A 20,335-nucleotide genomic window follows, 5' to 3' on the forward strand; every position below is an offset into this window, starting at 1 on the left:
GGTGGGGCGAGAGCTCGCGTCACATGACGCGGTACTTGGCTGGCTTCCCAAGAGACCTCCGGGCGCGGCCATGTTGGGGCGGGACTTCCGGGCATCGTCTTTTGTGGCTTCCGCCTCCCGCTCTTTCTGTTTCCCTTAGCAACCGACAGCTAAGCCCCGCCTTCTCCGCATGTGCACGGGAGGTGGCACCCCAGCCTCCAGCGATCTGACGCATGAGGTAAAGCAAAAGGCTTGGGACGCCGCGGAGGGATTCGCGGAGTCGGGAACACCCGCCGCAGGCTAAACCTGTGGGGCCCGCCCTCTGCACTTTACAGCTCGGTGGTTCCTAGGGCCTATGAACTTATGGTGGCTGTCACCCCAGCCCCACTACCTACCTGCACGAAGGTAGCCCAAAGTTAAGGAGTCCTGGATCTGGGACAGTGATCCAGCCCCTGCAGCCGTCTGGGACCCGCATCCCCACCCGGGCCTCTGACCCATTGACCAGGTGACCGAATTCCCATCCCTCAGGCCACGCAGCGGCAAAGTGCCTGACTGCCATTGTGTCAGTCTGTCTTGCTATCTCGCTTGCTGTCTATCCATCTATCTGGGGTTTGGTTTGGTTTGGTTTTTCGAGACAGTTTCTCTGTGTAGCCCTAGCTGTTCTGGAACTCTCTGTATATCAGGCCTCCGTTGCCTCCTGAGAGCTGGGGAACAATGGGTCATTAGCTTCAGTGCCCAGGTGCCCATAGCGTCCTGCTGTTCACATACATCTATCACAGTGCTTCTGGGAGTGGTGGGCACTCAGTGTTTGCCACAGTCTTAAATGATCAGTAGGTGGCAGAGGGGCATTTTGAGACTGAGGTCTTGGCAGTTTGGGGCCCAGGCACTGGGGATGCCACGCTTGAGACTGGTCTCTGGTCCCGATCCCAGGCAGGGGACCGGACAGTAGAAGGGTAAAAAAATTTGTCAGTTCACAGTCTCAACCTTGTATGTTATGGGAGCTCAACTAATAGTGGATAGCCGGTGGGTGCTGGTTGATGTGTGGAACATATTAGAAATGCTTAAATTAAACCTTGGAGCAGTTTGCTGTGCCTGAGTCAGCAACTCCGGTTTTGTTCCAGCAGTGAAAATGAAGCATCTTCTTTGGGTGGAGGAGGAAGGTCTTGGCTGATATGAAAGGTTACCGTCTTTCTCACCCTTCGTGAGAACCTGGCAGTTTTAGGTTAGAACAGAAGTGGCACAGATAGACTGGGAATAACACTGGCACTAAGTCTGGCGTCTGGGAGGGGAAGGAGCAATGGATTTCATCCGATTCTTGAGGCTGAGACCCAAAATAGTACATTGACTTGGAGGTGGAAGTTTCTGGAAAGAAACAAACCTGACCGTTCCTCTGTTGCTCCACGTCACCATACTGATAGCCACTACCGTGTTTGCCCATCACTGTGCTGCAGCCGTAGTGTTTGTTTTCCTTTTTGGCGTTTGTCTTTTCCAGGCTAGACTGCAGTATGGCCCTATGCCCTGTTAGCCAGGCTGTGATTGCCGTGACCGGGAGGGTGCATATGTGCACTGCAAAGGTGCAGTGACTGTGGTCACTGATCCTTTTGACTTAATTGGCGTGTTTAGGGAGAGCGGCTAGCAGGGCAGACACAGATAGGACAACCTTTGTTCAGAGTTGGACATAAAGCCTTACCCTTGGTGACTTCAGTCCACCTGCTTCTGCATCCCAGGCCCGTTCAAGTTCTAGCTCACAACAAACACAACAGTCTTTTTGAAGTAGTGTGATCTCAGGAGATCAGGCTGCCTAGCCAGGCTGCAGAAAACCTGTAACACGTTCCAGGCGGGGTCAGCCACAGCGAGCTGTTCTTTCTTTGGAGGGGGAAACCTAGTGATCCTGATAGGCTAATAGCCTAATCTCCACTAACCCCTGCAGTCCCTGCCTGCCCACTCCTCCCCTCCCCTCCCCCATTCATCTTCCTTCTTTGACTTGCGCCTGAGCCTTCTCCAGCGTGGAAACCTTACTCCCGCCCCCTTTCGTGGCCCCAGCTTCAGCTCAGGGCTCTTTGTCACAGCTCCGCCCACTTAGGCACACCCTCTAGGAAAGGTTCCTCCGTTCCCTCGCCACTCACTCTGGGTCTAAGCAGATCGGGATGAACCATCAAAAAGCCGGGGTCCTCCCCGATGGGCACTGTTACACATCCCTGGGGATGTGGGCCTCAGAGGCTGGCTGCGTGGGACTTTCTGTGCCACCCTCTATCAGGTAGCTTGTCACCAAGGATCCGTGAGATGAAGGACACGGCTCAGTGCTTAGTGGGAAGTCGTCCTACAAAGAGCCAGACGACAGCAGTAGGGGGCAAAGCGCATGGAGCCTCTGGGTAGGAGCTGCTGTGAGTCTCATCCGTACTGGTTGCCACTAGAGCTGCCTACCCAGGTGCTGGGTGTGCGTGGGGTTTGGCTACAAACCCTCTAATACCCCGGCCCCCACCCTCTACAGCAGGAATCCAGCCATGTCGAACGAGGCCAGAAGAAGTGGCAGCCCCAGGCCCCGATCTGAGGGCAGCAGCAGTGGCAGCGAGAGTTCCAAGGACAGTTCCAGATGTTCCACCCCCAGCCTGGACCCGGACCGGCACGAGAGACTGCGGGAGAAGATGAGACGCAGAATGGACTCTGGTGACAAGTGGTTCTCCCTGGAGTTCTTCCCTCCTCGGACAGCTGAGGGAGCTGTTAACCTCATCTCGAGGTGAGTAGGGAGGTTAATAATGGGGGTCGGGGCAGGGGAACATGAGCTGCCCTTTAACCCGGCAGGAAAAAGGCACTGGGGGGTGGGGTGGGGGAGGCAGGAAGAAGCAGAGTCGAGACAGGGAGTTTTGTCTGCTGTGAAAGTCCCTCTGAAGCAGCGTTAGATATGTTTGGACGCACTCTCTGTAAGCCAAAAATGTTCATTTTCAGGCTGCATTCTTGGCAGAGCTTGGGGCTGGCTCGTGAGGAGCATAGGAAGTCAACAAACCGCAACTCAGGGAATGTGTTGAGCTAGCTGGACACAGAGAATGTGCTCTTCCAAATCTGGAAACACCACATGCTTTGTGATAGCACTTTCTGAATTCCAGTTCCTTTTCTTCAAGTCAGAGAGTGATTTGCTAGACCACAGGAGCCCTGTGCTACATCTGCAACATCTCAAAGATGAGAGAAAGGAAAGTCAGGCATACTGGCAATGCCTTAATCCCAACCCTCAGAGACAGGAGGATAGCTCTGAGTCCAAAGCCAGCCTAGGCTACCTAGAGATCAGGCCAGCCAGCCAGGGTTATGTAATGACTCCGTGTCTTAAAAAGGGGGTTGCAGTATAGCTAAGTGGATGGAGTGAGTATAGAGCTTGCCAGAAACCCTAAATCTGGTCCCTAGCATTATACAATCCCAGCATTCAGGAGGCAAAAGCAAGCAGATCTGAGGTCAAGGGTAACCCGGTAGAGAGCCAGGCATGGTGGCACACACCTTTATTCTCATCACTTGGGAGGCAGAGACAGACAGGTCTGAGAGTTTGAGGTCAGCCTGGTCTACACAGTGAGTTCTAGGACAGCCAGGGCTACATAGTGGGACCCCTGTCTTGGAAACAAACAGCGAACAAAAAGCATCCTCAGCTACGTAGGGAGTTTGAGGTCAGTCTGGGCCACATGAGACCCTGTCTCAGGAACAACCACAAACATTAATGCCTTTTAACCCGTATTTGTCATATGCTGCTTTCTCAGTCCTGAAATCAAGGCCCCGATGTTTAAACACACCATTATAGTGGGTGCCCACGAAAGCTTTTGAGTCTAGTTCAGGACCTCAGCCCTTCTCTGCAGTTCTGTTGGCACAAGAGTCTGCTGATTCTTCTCCGCCTTCCCTTAACTGAGGCTCTCTGCCCACCACTGCTGAGATTCCCGAACCCTCAGCTTGTCAAGACTCTGAAGCTTGTCACAGAAGCACAGAACGCTGTTCACACAAAATAGTGACACTGTGGTACGTCAGTGCGATTGTCATAGCGGTACTCACTGAGCTCAGGCCCTGCTCGGAGGGCTGCACAGCCATCTGACCCAGAACCTCGATGGATGTCGAGCAGGTACTGTTATCTGCCACATCCTACAGACTGAGATGCTGTGGCTCGGATAGATCATTAGGTAACGCGCCCGGGAGGTGAACAAGGTGCTCACCTGCGTTCTATGGCTCCAGCTCCCTTGCCCCCAGGGAGTGTGAGGGAGCAGCCGTTTCCCCCAGGAACCCTACTTAAGGAGGAAATCCCCTACAGGTTTGACCGGATGGCAGCAGGGGGCCCCCTCTTCGTGGATGTCACCTGGCACCCAGCTGGAGACCCCGGCTCAGACAAGGAGACCTCATCTATGATGATTGCCAGCACAGCACTGAACTACTGTGGCTTGGAAACCATCCTGCACATGACCTGCTGCCAGCAGCGCCAGGAGGAGATCTCAGGCCACCTGCACAGAGCCAAGCAGCTCGGCCTGAAGAACATAATGGCGCTGAGGGGAGGTGTGGCGCCAGCACCCCTCCTCTTTGGGTTCTTGCTTTCCTGAAGGCTGCTCCTGTCCCTAGAAAAGTCCTTCACTGTCCCTGGGCTCTACACTAAACACGTTCAGGGTCAGCTTGCTGCCGGAGGATCAGTGATGATTGTGGGTAATGAGTCCTCTGTGGGTTTCACACAGGTGGGATGGCCACTTCCACAGCTTGACCTGTATACAGTTCGGTTGGGATGTGACTTGTGCCTGATAACCCTCTGTTACAATTACTCAGGGCCATCAGTCTGTTTCAGCACTGTCTGACCTAGTCATAGACTGCTATGTTGGAATTTCCAGGAGCAACTGGGTGTTTGCTATCTTCAGGGCACTCGAGTGGGAGGTTCGGCCTGACGGGTAGGAGGGGAGCGGGGGGTCAGTGGCTGGCTTCTGATCCCACCACAGAGCTCCTCATGATGAGTAGAAAATCCACCCAGCATCCAGGAGCTCTGAGACAGCAGAGGGGTAGGAGAGCGTGTCTGACTACACCCAGGGCATCAGGGCGAGGCCAGGCTCAGTGGAGAGCCTTCTCTGGTCCCACCACCAATAGGGCACCTGCAGAGTAAGCCTTAGTAGACATTTGACAACTGACCACTGCCCTGCACTTCCTACTTGCCAGGTTTAATGCTAGACTCATGTAATAGGAAGTCTCTGCCTTTGAGGGGCCCTCAGCCAAGTGTAGGGGTAGGTAGAGGGAACAAGAAGACTCTGGAGGTCAGGGGACACCCAGTGACCATGACCTCCAGCAACCCTGCAGACCCTGTAGGTGACCACTGGGAAGCAGAGGAAGGAGGCTTCAGCTATGCCACAGACCTGGTGAAGCACATCCGGAACGAGTTTGGAGACTATTTTGACATCTGTGTGGCAGGTAAGTGAGGACAGGGAAGGGACAGGATAAGAGGAGAGCCAGCCGGTCTTCAGTTGAAGACATGTTGATTGGGTGGATATGGTGGGTAGAGGGCGGGGGACGGGGTAGGGGGGACAGAGGTGAACAGGGTGGCACCAGTCCTGGACTCCTCCTGCCACCTGCTGCCCGCCCACACGCTACTCCCACTTCCAAAGCTTCCTTCCCTCCTCTGCCATCTGTGCCCCATCTTCTCGTGGGAGAGGGGGAAAGGTGGGAGGATAAGTTATGAAAGACTCCAGGGACAGGATTCACTGGGCCCTGAAAGGCGTCAGGAACTGAGGTCCTTCATTCCCTCTGTACCCACAGGGTCCTGGGCTGGCTTCTCACTGCATCTGTGGCATGAGAGGCCCTCACAGACGCACTGTCTTGAGCCTGAGTGCTGCTTCTGTGTGTGCACAGTATCAGCTCCAGACAGTCTCCAACTGTCCTCAGTGTTAGCTCTCAGTTTCTAGGAAGTGGGACTCACACTGGCTTAGCTCTAATCCTTACACTAAGGGATGGGGAGGCAGGTAGAGGAGGAAGACCCAAGTTCAAGACCAGCCTGAATTTGTCTTAGAAATCTAGAGCTGGAGTGTGGAGGTGGTGGTGCAAGCCTTTAACCCCAGCACTCGAGAAACAAAAGCAGGTGGATCTCTCTGAGTTCAAGGCCAGCCTGGTCTACATAGCTAGTTCCAGGACAGCCAAGGCTACACAGAGAAACCCTGTCCAGAAAAAAGAGAGAATCTAGAGCTGTAGTTTGGTGCTAGAGAACTTATGTTGGCTAGAGGTACTAGTATGTGCCAGGTCCCTGGTTCCATCCCCAGCAGTGACAAAGTAGATAGATGAATAAATGCCTAAGTTATGAAGTGTGTGCGTGTGTGTGCGCGCGAGTGGAGGTCAGAGGCCAACATTCAGGAATCCATTCTCTTTCTACCATGTCAGTCCCGGGATTCAAACTCAGGTGGCCATGCTTAACAGCAGCACTGTTATCTACTGAGCAACTTATGGGCGCTCAAATAATATAATTTAAAAACAAAATTTGCAGTTTGAGAAAACTGTCACGTGTGACTCTGGGCTTTCTCCTGCCTCCCATGCGCATGCCTGCTCCTCTCAGCAGGCTAAGACTGGGAAGCACTGCTAAAGAGCAGGCATTACCAGCTTCTGATCATCACGGCTCCTGCTGGCCGGGATGCAGCAACCTGGGGACAGCACACACTGGCTCTAGCTGTGGGTGTGAGGAGGTAGTAAGGGGAACCTAGCAGAGCTGAGCTCACAGTTGTCATGTGGTTCTGTGCTTACCTGTTGTAAAGTGGGCGGTAAAACTGGCTGGTTAAAGTATCAAGCTTGGGGGTTGGGGATTTAGCTCAGTGGTAGAGCGCTTGCCTAGCAAGCGCAAGGCCCTGGGTTCGGTCCCCAGCTACGAAAAAAAAAAGAAAAGAAAAAAAAAGTATCAAGCTTGGGGGTAGAGCAAGGGTTCAGCAGCTAAGAGTACTTGCTGCTCCTGTAGAGAACCCTCGTAGCACCCACACCCTGTCGCACATGTATCACGTGGCTCACAAACATCTGTAACTCCAGCTCCAGGGACCCAGTACCCTGCCCTGGCCTCCGTGGGCACCTGCACACACATAGACACATACATACACATAGAACTGAAAGTAAGCAAATAAAACGTTTTAAAACTGCCAAGCTGGTCACAGCAGAAAAAGAACACAGCAAAGTGATTGAAGCCCAACCATGGGCCAGTGTGGATTTGCCTGGCAAGGCTCAAACTGCTTGGCTGTGTGGTTTCAGAAATGTCCCACTGGAAAACTCTTTGCTGTTCAAAGTTGAAGTTCTGGTGCCTAATCTCCACACAATAGTTTTCCTATCTCTCCTTGGTGACTGTGGTTTCTTAAGAACCAAATGACCTTATCAAAGTAAAGCAGCTTGGCTTCCAGCAGGCTCTGGCTTCAAGCTGGCTCTCAGCTTAGCTCTGCTCCTGGTGCAGTTCAGGCAGAGGATTATCTCTACCCTCTCCCACACACACTTTCTTTCTTTCTTTCTCTCTCTCTCTCTCTCTCTCTCTCTCTCTCTCTCTCTCTCTCTCGCTGTCCCTCCCTCCCTCTCTCCCTCACTCCCCCCCATTTCCCTCTCTCCCATTCTGAGGTTGCCTCAAAGCTGTGCCTTCCTGCCTTTCTGCTTGTGTAAAGTGCTTCCCCCACCCCACCCCCAACCCTGAGTTTGCCACAGAGCTGTACCTTTCAGGATATATAAAGCTTCTAATGAGTTTGGTCATTGAGAGGAGAAGTTGTAGAGTTCATAAGCCACCAATGGAATGAGAGAGCCTCTGGTCCCAGTCTCTGTGGATTTAGAAAACCTATCTTCTGCATGGTCAGCTTAAGGTCATCCCATAGTCCCACCCCTTGTCCATGAGACTGCAATGAAAAAAAATACATTTTGCCTATTTATTGTGTGTGTGTGTGTTTGCAAACGAGTAAACACTCTTAACTGCTCTCTCTCCAGCCTCTGTTCATTTCTTGAAGCAAGATTTCACTTTCTTTAATTCTTCACATGGTGTGATTTTTAAGTCACTATTTGTATGTTTGTCCTGCCTGCATGTATGTCCGTGTGCCATGTGCATGCCTGGTGCCCACAGAGGCCGGAAGGGGTCTGTACAAGTAGTGAGTGCTTCTAACAGCTGAGCCATCTCTCTAGCCCTAGGAATTCCCAGCCTTTCAGTGTCCTGGATTCACAGGGATTTTAGTGTCATTTGTACTTCCAAAAATATAATAGGGTTGGGTGTGGTGCTGTTTTTAGCATAGCATTTGGGAGGCAGAGGCAGGCAATCTCTTTGAATTCAGGTTAGCTTGGTCCCACCGTTCTAAGGCAGTCCAGGATACATAGCTATATAATGAGACCCTGTCTCAAACAGGCACACACACACAAACACACACAAGAATGCTTGCCTAACATGAGTAAGATGTTAAGATGTTGGGTTCAGTCCCCAACCAAAACCAAAAATGAACAACCCACATGAACCAGCTCCTTAGGTCCAATGCTCAGAGTCCAGTCTAGCTCCCTAGAAACAACCCAGTCAGTATTCAATGTGGCAGTCTTTCTGTGGCCACAAAGTGCCTCCTGGAGGCTCATCCACAGGGACAGTGACACAGCAGTGGTCTTGGACACCCACAGTTCACCTGGCCACACTGCTTCTGGGAAGAATACCTGCTGTGCCTGGGTTGAGGACTGCTCAGGCCCTGGGCTCTCTGATGTCTGCACTCCTCCAGCAGGTAGGTTGAGACCAGCCTCCCTACTCTCTCCTCTCCTGGTAGGTTACCCCAAAGGCCACCCGGATGCAGAGAGCTTCGAGGATGACCTGAAGCACCTGAAGGAGAAGGTATCGGCAGGCGCCGACTTTATCATCACTCAGCTCTTCTTTGAGGCCAGCTCCTTCTTCAGCTTCGTGAAGGCCTGCGCAGACATAGGCATCTCCTGCCCTATCCTGCCTGGGATCTTCCCTATCCAGGTGAGAGGCTTGGGAGGACCCGATTGGCTCATTCCAGTGCACTCCCTGGGCCGGGGCTCCAGGTCATGTGGAAGTTCTTCCTTGGAGGTACTCACTGCCCATCGGGAATTGTCCACACGCAGCATCTTGTCACCTCGTTTGTGACCCCTGAGACAGCAATGACGTATATAAAGGGCTTGTATGAGAGTGATTGCTACCTCTCATCAGCCATTTTGGTTAAGCCGAGCCTGATGGCATGCACTTGTAATCCCAGCATCCTGGAGCTAGAGGGAAGAGGAGCAGGAGGAGTTTGAGGCAGCTTCGGCTCCATGACTCTTTATCTCAAAATCCAGAGGATTAACTTAGTGTTTTGCAGTCGTGACTCTTCACCAGATATACTTAATAAGGTAGTCCCACAACTGAGTCCCCAGACCCCACTTCAGGGCATTCTGATGTAACAACCTGTGACTGTTCGTATATGCCCGGCCCAGGGAATGGTACTATTTGGAGGTGTGGCCCTGCTGGAGTAGGTGTGTCACTTGGGCGTGCGCTTTAAGACCCGTACTCTTAGCTGCCTGGAAGTCAGTATTCTGCTAGCAGCCTTCAGATGAAGATGTAGAACTCTCAGCTCCTCCTGCACCATGCCTGCCTGGATGCTGCCATGTTCCTGCCTTGATGATAATAGACTGAACCTGTAAGCCAGTCCCAGTTAAATGTTGTCCTTTATAAGTCTTGCCTTGGTCATGGTGTCTGTTCACAGCAGAAGAACCCTAACTAAAACATAAGATTAACCAGTAAATTTGGTACCAGGACTGGGGTTTTGCTGTGATAGTCCTGACCATGCTTTTGTTTGGAAGAATGTGGATTTGGGGACTTTGGATTTGAAGAGCAGTGGACTGCTTTGAGTGGGGCTATCCTAGTAGGAATATAAAAGACTTTGTTACTGGGAGTGATTTCAGTTGTGTGGACCTGGCCCAAGAGGTTTCAGTGGAGAATTTTAGTATGTGACCTAGAGACTGTTTTTGTTGTATTTTGGTGAAAAAATGTGGCTACTTTTTGCCCTTGTTTAAAGAGTCTGCTTGAGGCCAAGGTGAAGAGACTCAGATTAATTGCATTGATGAAGGAAGTCACAAAAAGCCCAACAGAGACGTTGTCTTCTGGTTAAGTCTGCTGAAGAGCATTCTGAACAAACATAGCAAGTGAAGAAAGGACAAATACAAAGTGTATAGTCTGAGTTTTAAAGGGACACCAGGAAGTTAAATGGAGCTGAATCCTGTGTAAAAGGATATTGAATTAAGGGATGACTGGGACAATTGATGGTGGCTAGCTGGAGCTAAGAAATCAGTAATTAAAAAGAGACCAGCATCTCTGAGGTGAAATCTTCTGAGAAGTATTTTCTGAGAGCACAAAGAAGCTGTGTTCCAAAGGTAGCCATGATTGTATCTCATACTGTAGCCGTACTTAGTAATGGGTAAGAGTCACCCAGGTGGTAATGGTTTTGAGGGCATGGAGGGGTCATGGAGAGCAGCTGAGGCTTGGCACTGTGAGAGGCCAGGGAAGGCCACTGGTGAAGGTGCAGCCTCAGTTGTAGTTCACAGCCCAGGGCTGAAGGGGTCATGCAAAAGATTAGAGACTTGGCACTGTGGAGAGAACCTGAAAGACTATTGGTGAAGCCTGCTTGCAGCGGAAGACCCCTGTGTACTGGAGATGCCGGTACCATGGGTTGACCACCAAGAACAGCAGCGGCAGTGGAGCGGATCAACCTGAGCTTAGAGCGCTACAGAGGGCAGAGCTGGAGAAGTGATGCCAGCCCTTAGGAGGAGCCCAGAAGATCATGTGTGGATCCCTGTGGATCCCAGACATTGAAAGTGGAAGCTGTAACACTGAAATTGCATTGGAGATCCAAAGATGTTAAAGATGGCGAAGCCATGGGATACCTGCTGAAGAAAACAGTTAGCAGGGAGTAGAACCAGCCCAGGAGAAAGACGTTTGTTGCAGTCAACAAAGATGGAGACGGAGTCAAGATCACTTTGACATCAGACATGGAGGCAGAGTTTGGAGTTTGCCAAGCTGGTTTCCTGTCTTGCTCTGGGGATTACAGTTAAGTGATGGATGGATCTCAGGAGAGACTTTGAGCTTTGGACTTTTAATGTTGTTGAGACTGCTGTACACTATGGGGGCTTTGGAAGTTGGGGTAAATGTATTTTTTTCATTGTGTTATGTCTAGATATGGCCCCCATAGACTCATGTGTTTGAACAAGCCCTATGGGGGCCAGGGAGTAGAATGTAATGATGGTTTATATATGCTCGGCCCAGGGAGTGGTGCGATTAGGTGTGGCCCTGTTGGAGTAGGTGCATCACTGTGGGCGTGGGTTTTAAGACTCACCCTAGCTGCCTGGAAGTCAGTCTTCCACCAGCAGCCTTCAGATGAAGATGTAGAACTCTCAGCTCCTCCTGCACCATGCCTGCCTGGATGCTGCCATGCTCCCACCTTGATGACAATGGACTGAACCTCTGAACCTGTAAGCCAGCCCCAATTAAATGTTGTCCTTATAAGAGTTGCCTTGGCCATGGTGTCTGTTCACAGCAGTAAAGCCCTGACTAAGACACAACCTGAGGTGGGATCTATGATCTAAACCTTAGGTTTGGCAGACGACTGGCTGGTGAGGCTTAGGAGTAACTGAGTTAGATGACTGCTGTGCGTTGATTGAACTCAAGCCCTGGCGGCAGGAGTGCAGCAGGCCACTCGGGACTCTACAGGTCAGACAGAAAGAAGGGCAGGCCAAGCACTGCCTTGCAATACCGCCTGCCTTTCCCAGGCCTTTCCTAACGAAACTAACTAGCCGAGAGTCCAGGGAGGAAATAAAGCGTGACATGGGCTGGAGATGACCCCACGCTCCTTGTGTCTTGGGCAGGGCTACACCTCCCTTCGGCAGCTTGTAAAACTGTCCAAGCTGGAGGTACCACAGACGATCAAGGATGTGATCGAGCCGATCAAAGACAACGATGCTGCCATCCGCAACTACGGCATTGAGCTGGCTGTGAGCTTGTGCCGGGAACTACTGGACAGTGGCTTGGTGCCGGGCCTGCACTTGTACACTCTGAACCGCGAGGTGGCCACCATGGAAGTGCTGAAGCGACTGGGCATGTGGACCGAGGACCCCAGGTGAGAAGTGGAAGCTGGAGGGGTGGCCCATGACAATACCAGAGCCGCAGAGGTGTAGTGCCAGCTCCACACCAAGGGTGCCCTTAGGCGCCCCAGTCGCACTGGCCGGGTTTGTCGAGTTCCCCCAGCTCAGTCCACATAAGCCTGACCTTTTCCTCTTCCTTCTCACCAGGCGTCCCCTGCCCTGGGCTGTCAGTGCGCACCCCAAGCGCAGGGAGGAAGATGTGCGTCCCATCTTCTGGGCCTCCAGACCAAAAAGCTACATCTACCGCACACAGGGCTGGGATGAGTTTCCCAATGGCCGCTGGTGAGGAGAGAAGCCACTCCCTGTTAGGAATTGCTGGTGCCTGGGTGGAATTAGGGACAGGATTTACAGCAAAATGCCTTGTCCCCTTTACTCCTGTCAGGGGTAATTCTTCCTCACCAGCCTTCGGGGAGCTGAAAGACTACTACCTCTTCTACCTGAAAAGCAAGTCCCCCAGGGAGGAGCTGCTCAAGATGTGGGGTGAGGAGCTCACCAGCGAAGAGAGTGTCTTTGAGGTCTTTGAGCACTACCTCTCAGGAGAGCCGAATCGCCATGGCTACAGAGTGAGTGGGTGAGGAGGAAACAGTCTCAGCCTTGAGCTGGACATGGGGCTGGGCCATTGCCCCTCTTGGAGATGTGCACCTCAGTTGAGGGAAGGGGTAAGAGATCCCACTAGGGAGCCCATGGAGACAGACAGACAGACCAGCTCTCTATAGAGACTGGGCAGAGGGGAAACAGCCCAGTCCCATGCTCAGCGCTGCCCTAGCTCAGCTCACCCCATCCTGTAGGTTACCTGCCTGCCCTGGAACGATGAGCCCCTGGCGGCGGAAACCAGCCTGATGAAGGAGGAGCTGCTCCGCGTGAACAGGCTGGGCATCCTCACCATTAACTCCCAGCCCAACATCAACGGAAAGCCGTCCTCAGACCCTGTTGTAGGCTGGGGCCCCAGTGGGGGCTATGTCTTCCAGAAGGTATGTGGGGATGCTTGAGGCTACTCAACCTGTCCAGTACTCTCGATATCCCAGAGACTGGCATGGTCCCTGGCCTTTCCCTCCTGGCCCTGCATTCTGAGTGACTGTAGAGCAGAGCAAGTAACAGGCTGTGTGAGCCCAGGCTGTCCTTCAGTGGGACCAGGCGTAATTTACATCTGGGGCAAAATATAATAAAGAATATGACAGATCTTCCTGGAGGAAGAACAAGGAAACAGTCATCTCTCAGGAGCTCCGACTGTTAACAAGAATGACTTTAATCCCAGCCCTGCTGGAGCTAAATTACTCTGGATCAAGGCCTGGAGCCTTGTACTCAGAAGACCTGGGTGTAGCCCCAAACCTGGCTTCCTCCTCAGGCAAATGACCCACCCTGCAGTATTGTGAACTTTGTAAAGAGTGAAGGCAGAGGCCCTGTGTGGACGAAGTGTCTTGTTCAGCTCTGTGGGCATCATTCTCACCCAGTAGCTGAGGAAGCTGGCCTGGGCCAGGCTCTTCCCTCGTCCTAAGCCTGTCTGAGTAGAGGCTTCTGTTTAGCTCCTAACAGGCTTCTCTTTAATGGCTGGGACAGGTGGCTTGGACCACCACTTGGACCACTCCACACAGAGAAGCCCCTTTCCTTCTGCATTCGCCCAACCCCACCGTTCATCCTGGTCCACAGTGCCACCTCTGATCCCAAAGCCTTCACTGTCCCACACTCTATTGACAGTCCTCTCCCTGGATGTCTAGGAGGATAGAGAGATGGAGTGAGCCGATCTAGTCAGATGTGGGGACAGACTGGAGCAGGGTGAGAAGGTGGAGAACCTAGCCTGGCAAGGAGCCGTGCTGACATTGATGGGTGTGTTCTCCCTCAGGCCTACCTCGAGTTCTTCACCTCCCGAGAAACCGTGGAGGCTCTTCTGCAAGTGTTGAAGACATATGAGTTGCGAGTCAATTACCACATCGTGGACGTGAAGGTAAGCCAGCTCCCGCTCCGGGCTTGGATGGCAGCAAGGCTTGAGAACACCTAAGTTTATTCAAACACCCAGCCCCAGCCAGGCATATTGTACAAGACAGACAGGCCAGATGGAGGCAGGCCCAGGCTGTGAGGTAGATGAATATATGCTGTGACAAATCTGTGTAAGTAGGAAAGGCAGATTCAAGGCAGGATGCTGCAGGCTCTGAGAGAGATGCCGCACTGGGGAGGTCCAGGGCTTCTAGAAGGCACCCTGTGTGGGCTGGATCTGTGTGCAGGTGTGTATGTGTGTGTGCACACGCATGTGTGTACCCTCACCTGGAGGCCAGAGGAGGATGTCTGATGTCCTGCTGTGTCACTTTCTGCTTTATTCCCCTGAGACAGTGTCTGTCACTGAACCCGGAGCTGTGTTGACAGACAGCGTGCCCAGCAGTCCGCCCGTCCACCCGATGCAGGGCTAGGGTGGCAGGCACGTGCAGAGCCATGCAGTGTCCTACACGGGTGCTGGGATCCAAACATGCACAGCAAGCCTCATACTCACGTGTCCCCAGGCCTTGGTCTGAATCATTTTAAGGACAAAGACTAAGCAAAGGCATTCTGGGGAGAAGGCAGAAGAGAAGGCACTGCCTGTGGAGAAGCTGCAGGCGGGAGGCCTTGGTAGTGTTGTCCTGCTGTCCTGCCTGAGGCCTAGAGACCATCTAACACAAAGGAGCCTTTCTCCCCGGGACAAAGTGGATCGCCACCACTTTTTTCTTTTCTTTTCTTTTTTGAGACAGGGTTTCTCTGTGTAGCCCTGGTTGTCCTGGAACTCACTCTGCAGACCAGGCTGACCTTGAACTGCCTCTGGGACTAAAGATGTGCACCAGCACTGCACAGCACCTCCATTTCTTTTTACAAAGATCGCAGCAGGCAGCTATGAGAGTGGCAAGGACCATGGAACCTAGTGGGGACCCTTGTGGCCCAGGTAGAAAGCCAGGCTGCTACTGTAGGTCTGGGTAGGAAGCAGAAAGGCCAGGTGATCCCGGCAATTGGTCAGCCAATTGGTGGAAGATCATTAGTTCACAGCCAGCCCTGATTATACGAAAGCCCTTGTGTGTTTGCTTTTGTTTTTTAAAGTGCAAGGCAGAATTAAAGTCCAGTCAGGATGCCTGTAGGGCTCTGGTTTAAGTAGAGGGTGGTGCTGTCTGTGGTGTCAGGCCAGGGGGGCCTACAAGCAGGGTGAGGCTGCTGTTGCCCTACCTCAGCCCTGCCTCTGCCTCTGCTCTCAGGGAGAGAACATCACTAATGCCCCTGAGCTGCAGCCCAACGCTGTCACGTGGGGCATCTTCCCTGGCCGTGAGATCGTCCAGCCCACTGTGGTGGATCCCATCAGCTTCATGTTCTGGAAGGTAATGGGTGTGTGTGTGTGTGTGTGTGTGTGTGTGTGTGTGTGTGTGTACCCTTGAGAGCCCTGGGCAGAGAGCAGTGCCAAACACGAGGCTGAAAACCATGCCCCAGGCACGATAGACTTGGCCGAGGAGGCCGTATGTTAGCCCACGGCATGTATTTCTGCTTGCTGGAGTGGCACTGTCTTGCTCTTCTCTGGGCAGCCTGCGGGGAGACAGCAGGAGCCCAGACCTGGAGGTGCTAGCCCTGTGGACCCTGCTTATGCACGTCTCTGTCCACACGTAGGATGAGGCCTTTGCCCTGTGGATCGAGCAGTGGGGCAAGTTATACGAGGAGGAGTCCCCGTCCCGCATGATCATCCAGTACATCCACGACAACTACTTCCTGGTCAACCTGGTGGACAACGAGTTCCTGCTGGACAACTGCCTGTGGCAGGTGGTAGAGGACACGTTTGAGCTTCTCAACAGGCACACCACGAAGAAAGAGGCACAGGCTCCGTGAGGCTGCGTCCGGTATCGTCCTCTCCCGGAGGCCCCTCTCTCCCTCATCTCTCTACACATGGTAATGGCAGCTAGACTGGCAGGAAGCATCCAGGCTCTGGCTGGACCTCAGATGTCCCATCGAGGAGGCTGATGCTCTCTGCTCAAGCCCAGAGCCCATGTTCTTGCAGTGGCAAGGGCCCCCATCCTCAACGGGAGGTTGCCAAGCACCAAGGCAGCCTCTAGGGGGTGACCTTTGTTCTGGGGTCTATGTGAGACAGGCAGAGGCACTTGTACTAAAGGAGGTAGGAGGAGATGTGCCAAGGTGGGTACAGAAACCTCCCCCTGCTCAGCGGACCAGGCCAAAGAGTGCAGGAGGTCTGTCTCTTCCATGGGGCTCAGAAGGTTGTCTAGTCTGTGGCTGGGAAGAAAGTGCCCCTTAAGGGTTAAAGGCATTCTGTCCTCAGTGGAGGCATCCTCTTGGCCTTGTTTTATGTCCTCTTAATGAGATTCACCTGGGCAGGGCTCCCCCACTCTGCCTGTGGCGGTGTGCAGCCCACTCCCTGCCTTCTGAGCAGACTCCTGCCAGCTGCTGCCTTCTCTGTTTGGCCTAGACTAGGAGCTGTCCCTGGCACTCCTCCCCAGTCAGCCTTCAGGCCTCGCTGCCTGGGGCAGTGACTGGCAGGTACAGATGGCTGCTCCTGAGGCGGGGCTCCCAGCCTGCTGGTCTTTTGAGTCAGGGAAGGGGAGGAGGCTGTCCTTAGGTAGAGCAGGGGCTCGCCCCTCCCTCCCCCTGTCTCCCAGGCCTACACAACTGCAGTGCTGAGCCGACTCCTCCAACTGTGGGCCTGTTCCCTCCCTCGGAAGGCCAGGCCTGGTTCTGCTCATTCCTCAGGAACATTTCATAGCTGCTGTTGGGCCCTACTCACCGCACACCTGTGCCGTCTGGCCCGGCCACTGCCAACTGTCTCCAGGGGCACAGGCTCGTGGACTCTCTGGTGCTGCTTTTCAGAGGCCTGGAAGCTGGGCAGAACAAGAAATGCCACTTGACTCTGGCTCCCCCAGGGCCTGTACTGGGCCTGTCACCTCAGCCACGTTCTGTGTGTCCCTGGCAGCCAGCCCACCCTGTCTCTACCCAAAAATCCAGGCTCAGAATAGACTGGACTTGTGACCTGGGAAGCTATGCCCAGTGACCTGCCAATAAGACTCGTGTGCTGGGGGTTGGGGATTTAGCTCAGTGGTAGAGCGCTTGCCTAGGAAGCGCAAGGCCCTGGGTTCAGTCCCCAGCTCCGAAAAAAAAGAACCAAAAAAAAAAAGTAAGACTCGTGTGCTGGACCTGGGCCTACAGGGACCAGCATGGTGAGCCACCGTCACAAACAGCCTGGTTCTCAAACTGAGTGAAATTGACACTGGGCAGGGCTGAAGGCCATAGTCAAGGGCTCTCATGTCCTGTACTCTGTAACCAGTAGCCAACTCAACTGCATGAGGAAACCCCACAGTGGTGAGCAGGGACACCCCGCCCCTCCCAGGACAGCCTGCAGGTGACACTGGTTTTGGAAGACTGTCTGGGTGACACGAGATAAAGTCACCTGGAGAAAGACACAGCTGCCTTCTCTTTGGAGTAGCAGCTGTTGAGCCACCCAGAACTGAAGGACCTTTTCCCACCATGTCCTCTACGCCGGTTCTGGCTGCCATTGTCTAAGCTACAGAGAGTGGATAGAAAAGACCCTCTGCCATCCTGTCAGCCTGGCCCTCTACTGCCACCCCAGGGGCCATCGCTAAGAACCGTTAACAGATGAGGAGGCCTGGCCCATCCCTGAGGCTTTGGGCATGAGATGCAGTTAGCGTCTCCAGTTAGCCAAGGTTAGGTACGATGAATGGGAAGTTGCTCCCAGGGCCGCTGCTTGGTAGAGAGGAACTGAGCCTACCGACCTGACCAAGACAGCTGCTCCACCCAGTGGACATCCACCCAGCCCTGCCATGCCCTTGCCAGGCTCCAGGCCAGCTGGGAACCCAGCGAGGGTAAAGAGCAAGAGCCCCAGGGCCTTCCTGCCAGAGTTGAAAGCCAGTGGCCTGAGTGGACTGACCACCCCTCCCCATGCACAGGATCGTGATCCTGCCCCAGTCACCTTTGAAGAGCCTTGCCTTGGCCCTCCAGGGATCTGATCTCAGAGCTACAGAGCTCACCTCATCCTGTAGGGGGCCATCGGAGGGCCTATGCAGGCAGTGGCTGCCAGAACTGGAGGGTTGGGCAGAGGGGTTTCTCTGTGTCACCTGGAAAGGAGAATTGGGTCAGGAGAGGATGATGCCTTGATTTAGGAGAACAGAAGCTCCCCTCAAGTCTCCAGGCTGTGGGCTGGCCCAAGGGACTAATAGGAAAAGAAGGGACTTCTCCAAATAGCTGGGGCATTCGAGAAGAGATGGACAGGGCATTGTTTCACAGGGTTTGACCTGAGGGCTGAGACCCAAGGACCCAGCTTCTTATTCAAAGCCCAGGATGGGTCTTCTGTAGGCCTCTTCCACACGCCCATGTCAGGCTGGGCAGCACATTCTTTACAACAGGTGACCAGTAGCTGTGAGTCTGAAGGATCAACTGCAGTGGGCTTGAGCCTACTCACCAAGAGGGAGTCCTGCCTGCCTCCTGCCAGAGCAGGCTCCCACCCGTGTGCATAATGGGGTGCTTCACCTGATACTGAGGAGTCCCAAGACCCCCATATGTGGCACTACTCTCCCTGACTCCCCCTCCCCCAGTTGACTGAAGGCATTAAGCAGAGGCTGGCCCAGTAAGAGCCGCCCTGTGGTGGAGCTCAGGCCAGCCCTGAGACTGATGTTGTGCTCCTGAGTTAAGCTTTAGGATGTCGCTGAAGCCTTGCCTCTCACATAGGGCCTGACCCCAAAGTCTGGGCTCCCAACTAATGCAACAGACGGAGGGGACTCCCAGCCGCCACAGAATGGCTCACCACCTGCACATGTTGCCAGGGAGAGGTTACCTGGGCGTGTGTGTGCCTGCGATGAAGAGCAGGACCCTGGGTACCATTCTCAGTGTCTGCTGTGTTTCTAGAAACCTCAGTTTATCAGCGTATCAGCCTTGCCTTCACTAAGAAGAAGAGAGTGAAAGTATATATACTGTTAAAAGGTGGTAGTGTACTAGTGAAATTTTCACAAGGTTGAGGCAGGAGGACCAGAGGCTGACTCATGAGCTTGAAGCCACCTGGGCTATACAAGATGGGTCAAAGCCTGGAACATCAAGTCAATCCACAAGTCTACAGGGGGATTCTGAAACCCAGCAATGCTAGTCTTGCGATTCCATTTCAAAGGCAAAGCCACTGTGATGGGTTTTTATGCTCTTTCCAAAGTCTGTTCCTTCTGGCAGTCTGAAGCAAGACTCTTGGTGACGCCAAATTGTCCTTAGGAACACTGTGTAGCCTGTCAGGATCTCGGGTCCTCTGGTTACGTCTCCAGACGTCCAGGTGGTACTGTTTCCTGCACCTGGCATTGTGATTCTCTTCCCTCCTATAGGCCATCAGCCTCTCACTGTTGTGTCAAAGCTAAGGACTTCCGGTCTGAAGGTGACATTTTTGTACAAAAAAAGCCAAAACAAAACCCTACTTTCTACATTATTTTCTGTAATGAGCACATTTCATTTTTCCAAAATAAAAAATTAAAAAATAAATTGTCTCCATATAGCTGTTTTTAAGGACTTAGCATGATTTGTGGGTGTGTGTGGGTGTGTGCACACCCCTGTGGAAGGCAGACCAGGCCACTGAGTCAACAGATCCCCTGGGGCTGGAGCTTCACAGGTTCGTAAGCCACCAATGTGGATGTGGGTGCTGTGAACTCGGGTCCCTCCAGAAAGAGCAGCTAGTTACCATGGAGCTATCTCCCCAGCCCCCAGACTGCTATAACTGAGTTTAAGATCTGGGGATGTAGCTTAGCGGGACACTTGTCTATATCTCTCTCTCTTAAAAAAAGTCAGTGTTTGTGGTATTTGTGTAGGGAGGGGCACACCTGCCTGCCTGCCTGCCTGCCTGCCTGCCTGCCTGCCTGCCTGCCTCGGTACACATGGAGGCCAGAGGACAACTCGATGGGGGTTTACTCTCCTTCCACCTTTACAGCAGTTCTAATGATCAATCAAGTCACTGGGTTGGCATGAATATATATATATATAAATATATATATATATATATATATATATATATATATATATATATATGCCTTCCTACTGCTGGGATTAAGGCATGCCACTCCATGTGCAGCCACAGACACTTTTTTTTCATTTAAAATGAAATATGAACACAACGAACATGTTATCACTTTCATGTTATCACACGTGGGTGGAACAGGATGAGGGCTCCCAACACGGGGGTCAAACGGCTCCACAAGAAACCCCCATTTACCAAGGAGAGGATGTTTCTTCACTGTCTCTGCTGACCGATTTCCCAAGAATC

At 52.9% G+C, this 20,335-nt stretch overlaps 1 protein-coding gene across 7 annotated transcripts; it reads left to right on the forward strand.

Moving 5' to 3' along the window:
• Nucleotides 1-151: 151 nt before the first annotated feature.
• Mthfr (methylenetetrahydrofolate reductase) lies at nt 152-19,560 on the forward strand. 7 transcript variants are annotated; one of them, XM_087550147.1, is made up of 12 exons: nt 152-217; nt 2,471-2,716; nt 4,259-4,497; nt 5,278-5,388; nt 8,718-8,911; nt 11,806-12,056; nt 12,229-12,363; nt 12,464-12,644; nt 12,870-13,052; nt 13,922-14,023; nt 15,291-15,410; nt 15,694-19,560. In XM_087550147.1, the coding sequence occupies exons 1-12, from the start codon at nt 213-215 to the stop codon at nt 15,907-15,909; spliced, it is 1,983 nt and encodes a 660-aa protein (XP_087406273.1). In that variant the 5' UTR covers nt 152-212; the 3' UTR covers nt 15,910-19,560.
• Nucleotides 19,561-20,335: the final 775 nt, after the last annotated feature.

The sequence above is a fragment of the Rattus norvegicus genome, chromosome 5 (assembly GCF_021556685.1).
Source record: "Rattus norvegicus strain SHRSP/BbbUtx chromosome 5, alternate assembly SHRSP_T2T, whole genome shotgun sequence".
Taxonomy (NCBI): domain Eukaryota; kingdom Metazoa; phylum Chordata; class Mammalia; order Rodentia; family Muridae; genus Rattus; species Rattus norvegicus.

What these genes read in the sequence shown, in the direction of transcription:
- Mthfr (XM_087550145.1), top strand. Translation starts at nt 2,127, where the DNA reads ATGAACCATCAAAAAGCCGGGGTCCTCCCCGATGGGCACTGTTACACA. An exon ending in CATAATGGCGCTGAGGGGAG is followed by an intron (nt 4,498 to 5,277) that starts GTGTGGCGCCAG and finishes GCAACCCTGCAG; the next exon opens with ACCCTGTAGGTGACCACTGG. An exon ending in GAGTTTCCCAATGGCCGCTG is followed by an intron (nt 12,364 to 12,463) that starts GTGAGGAGAGAA and finishes TACTCCTGTCAG; the next exon opens with GGGTAATTCTTCCTCACCAG.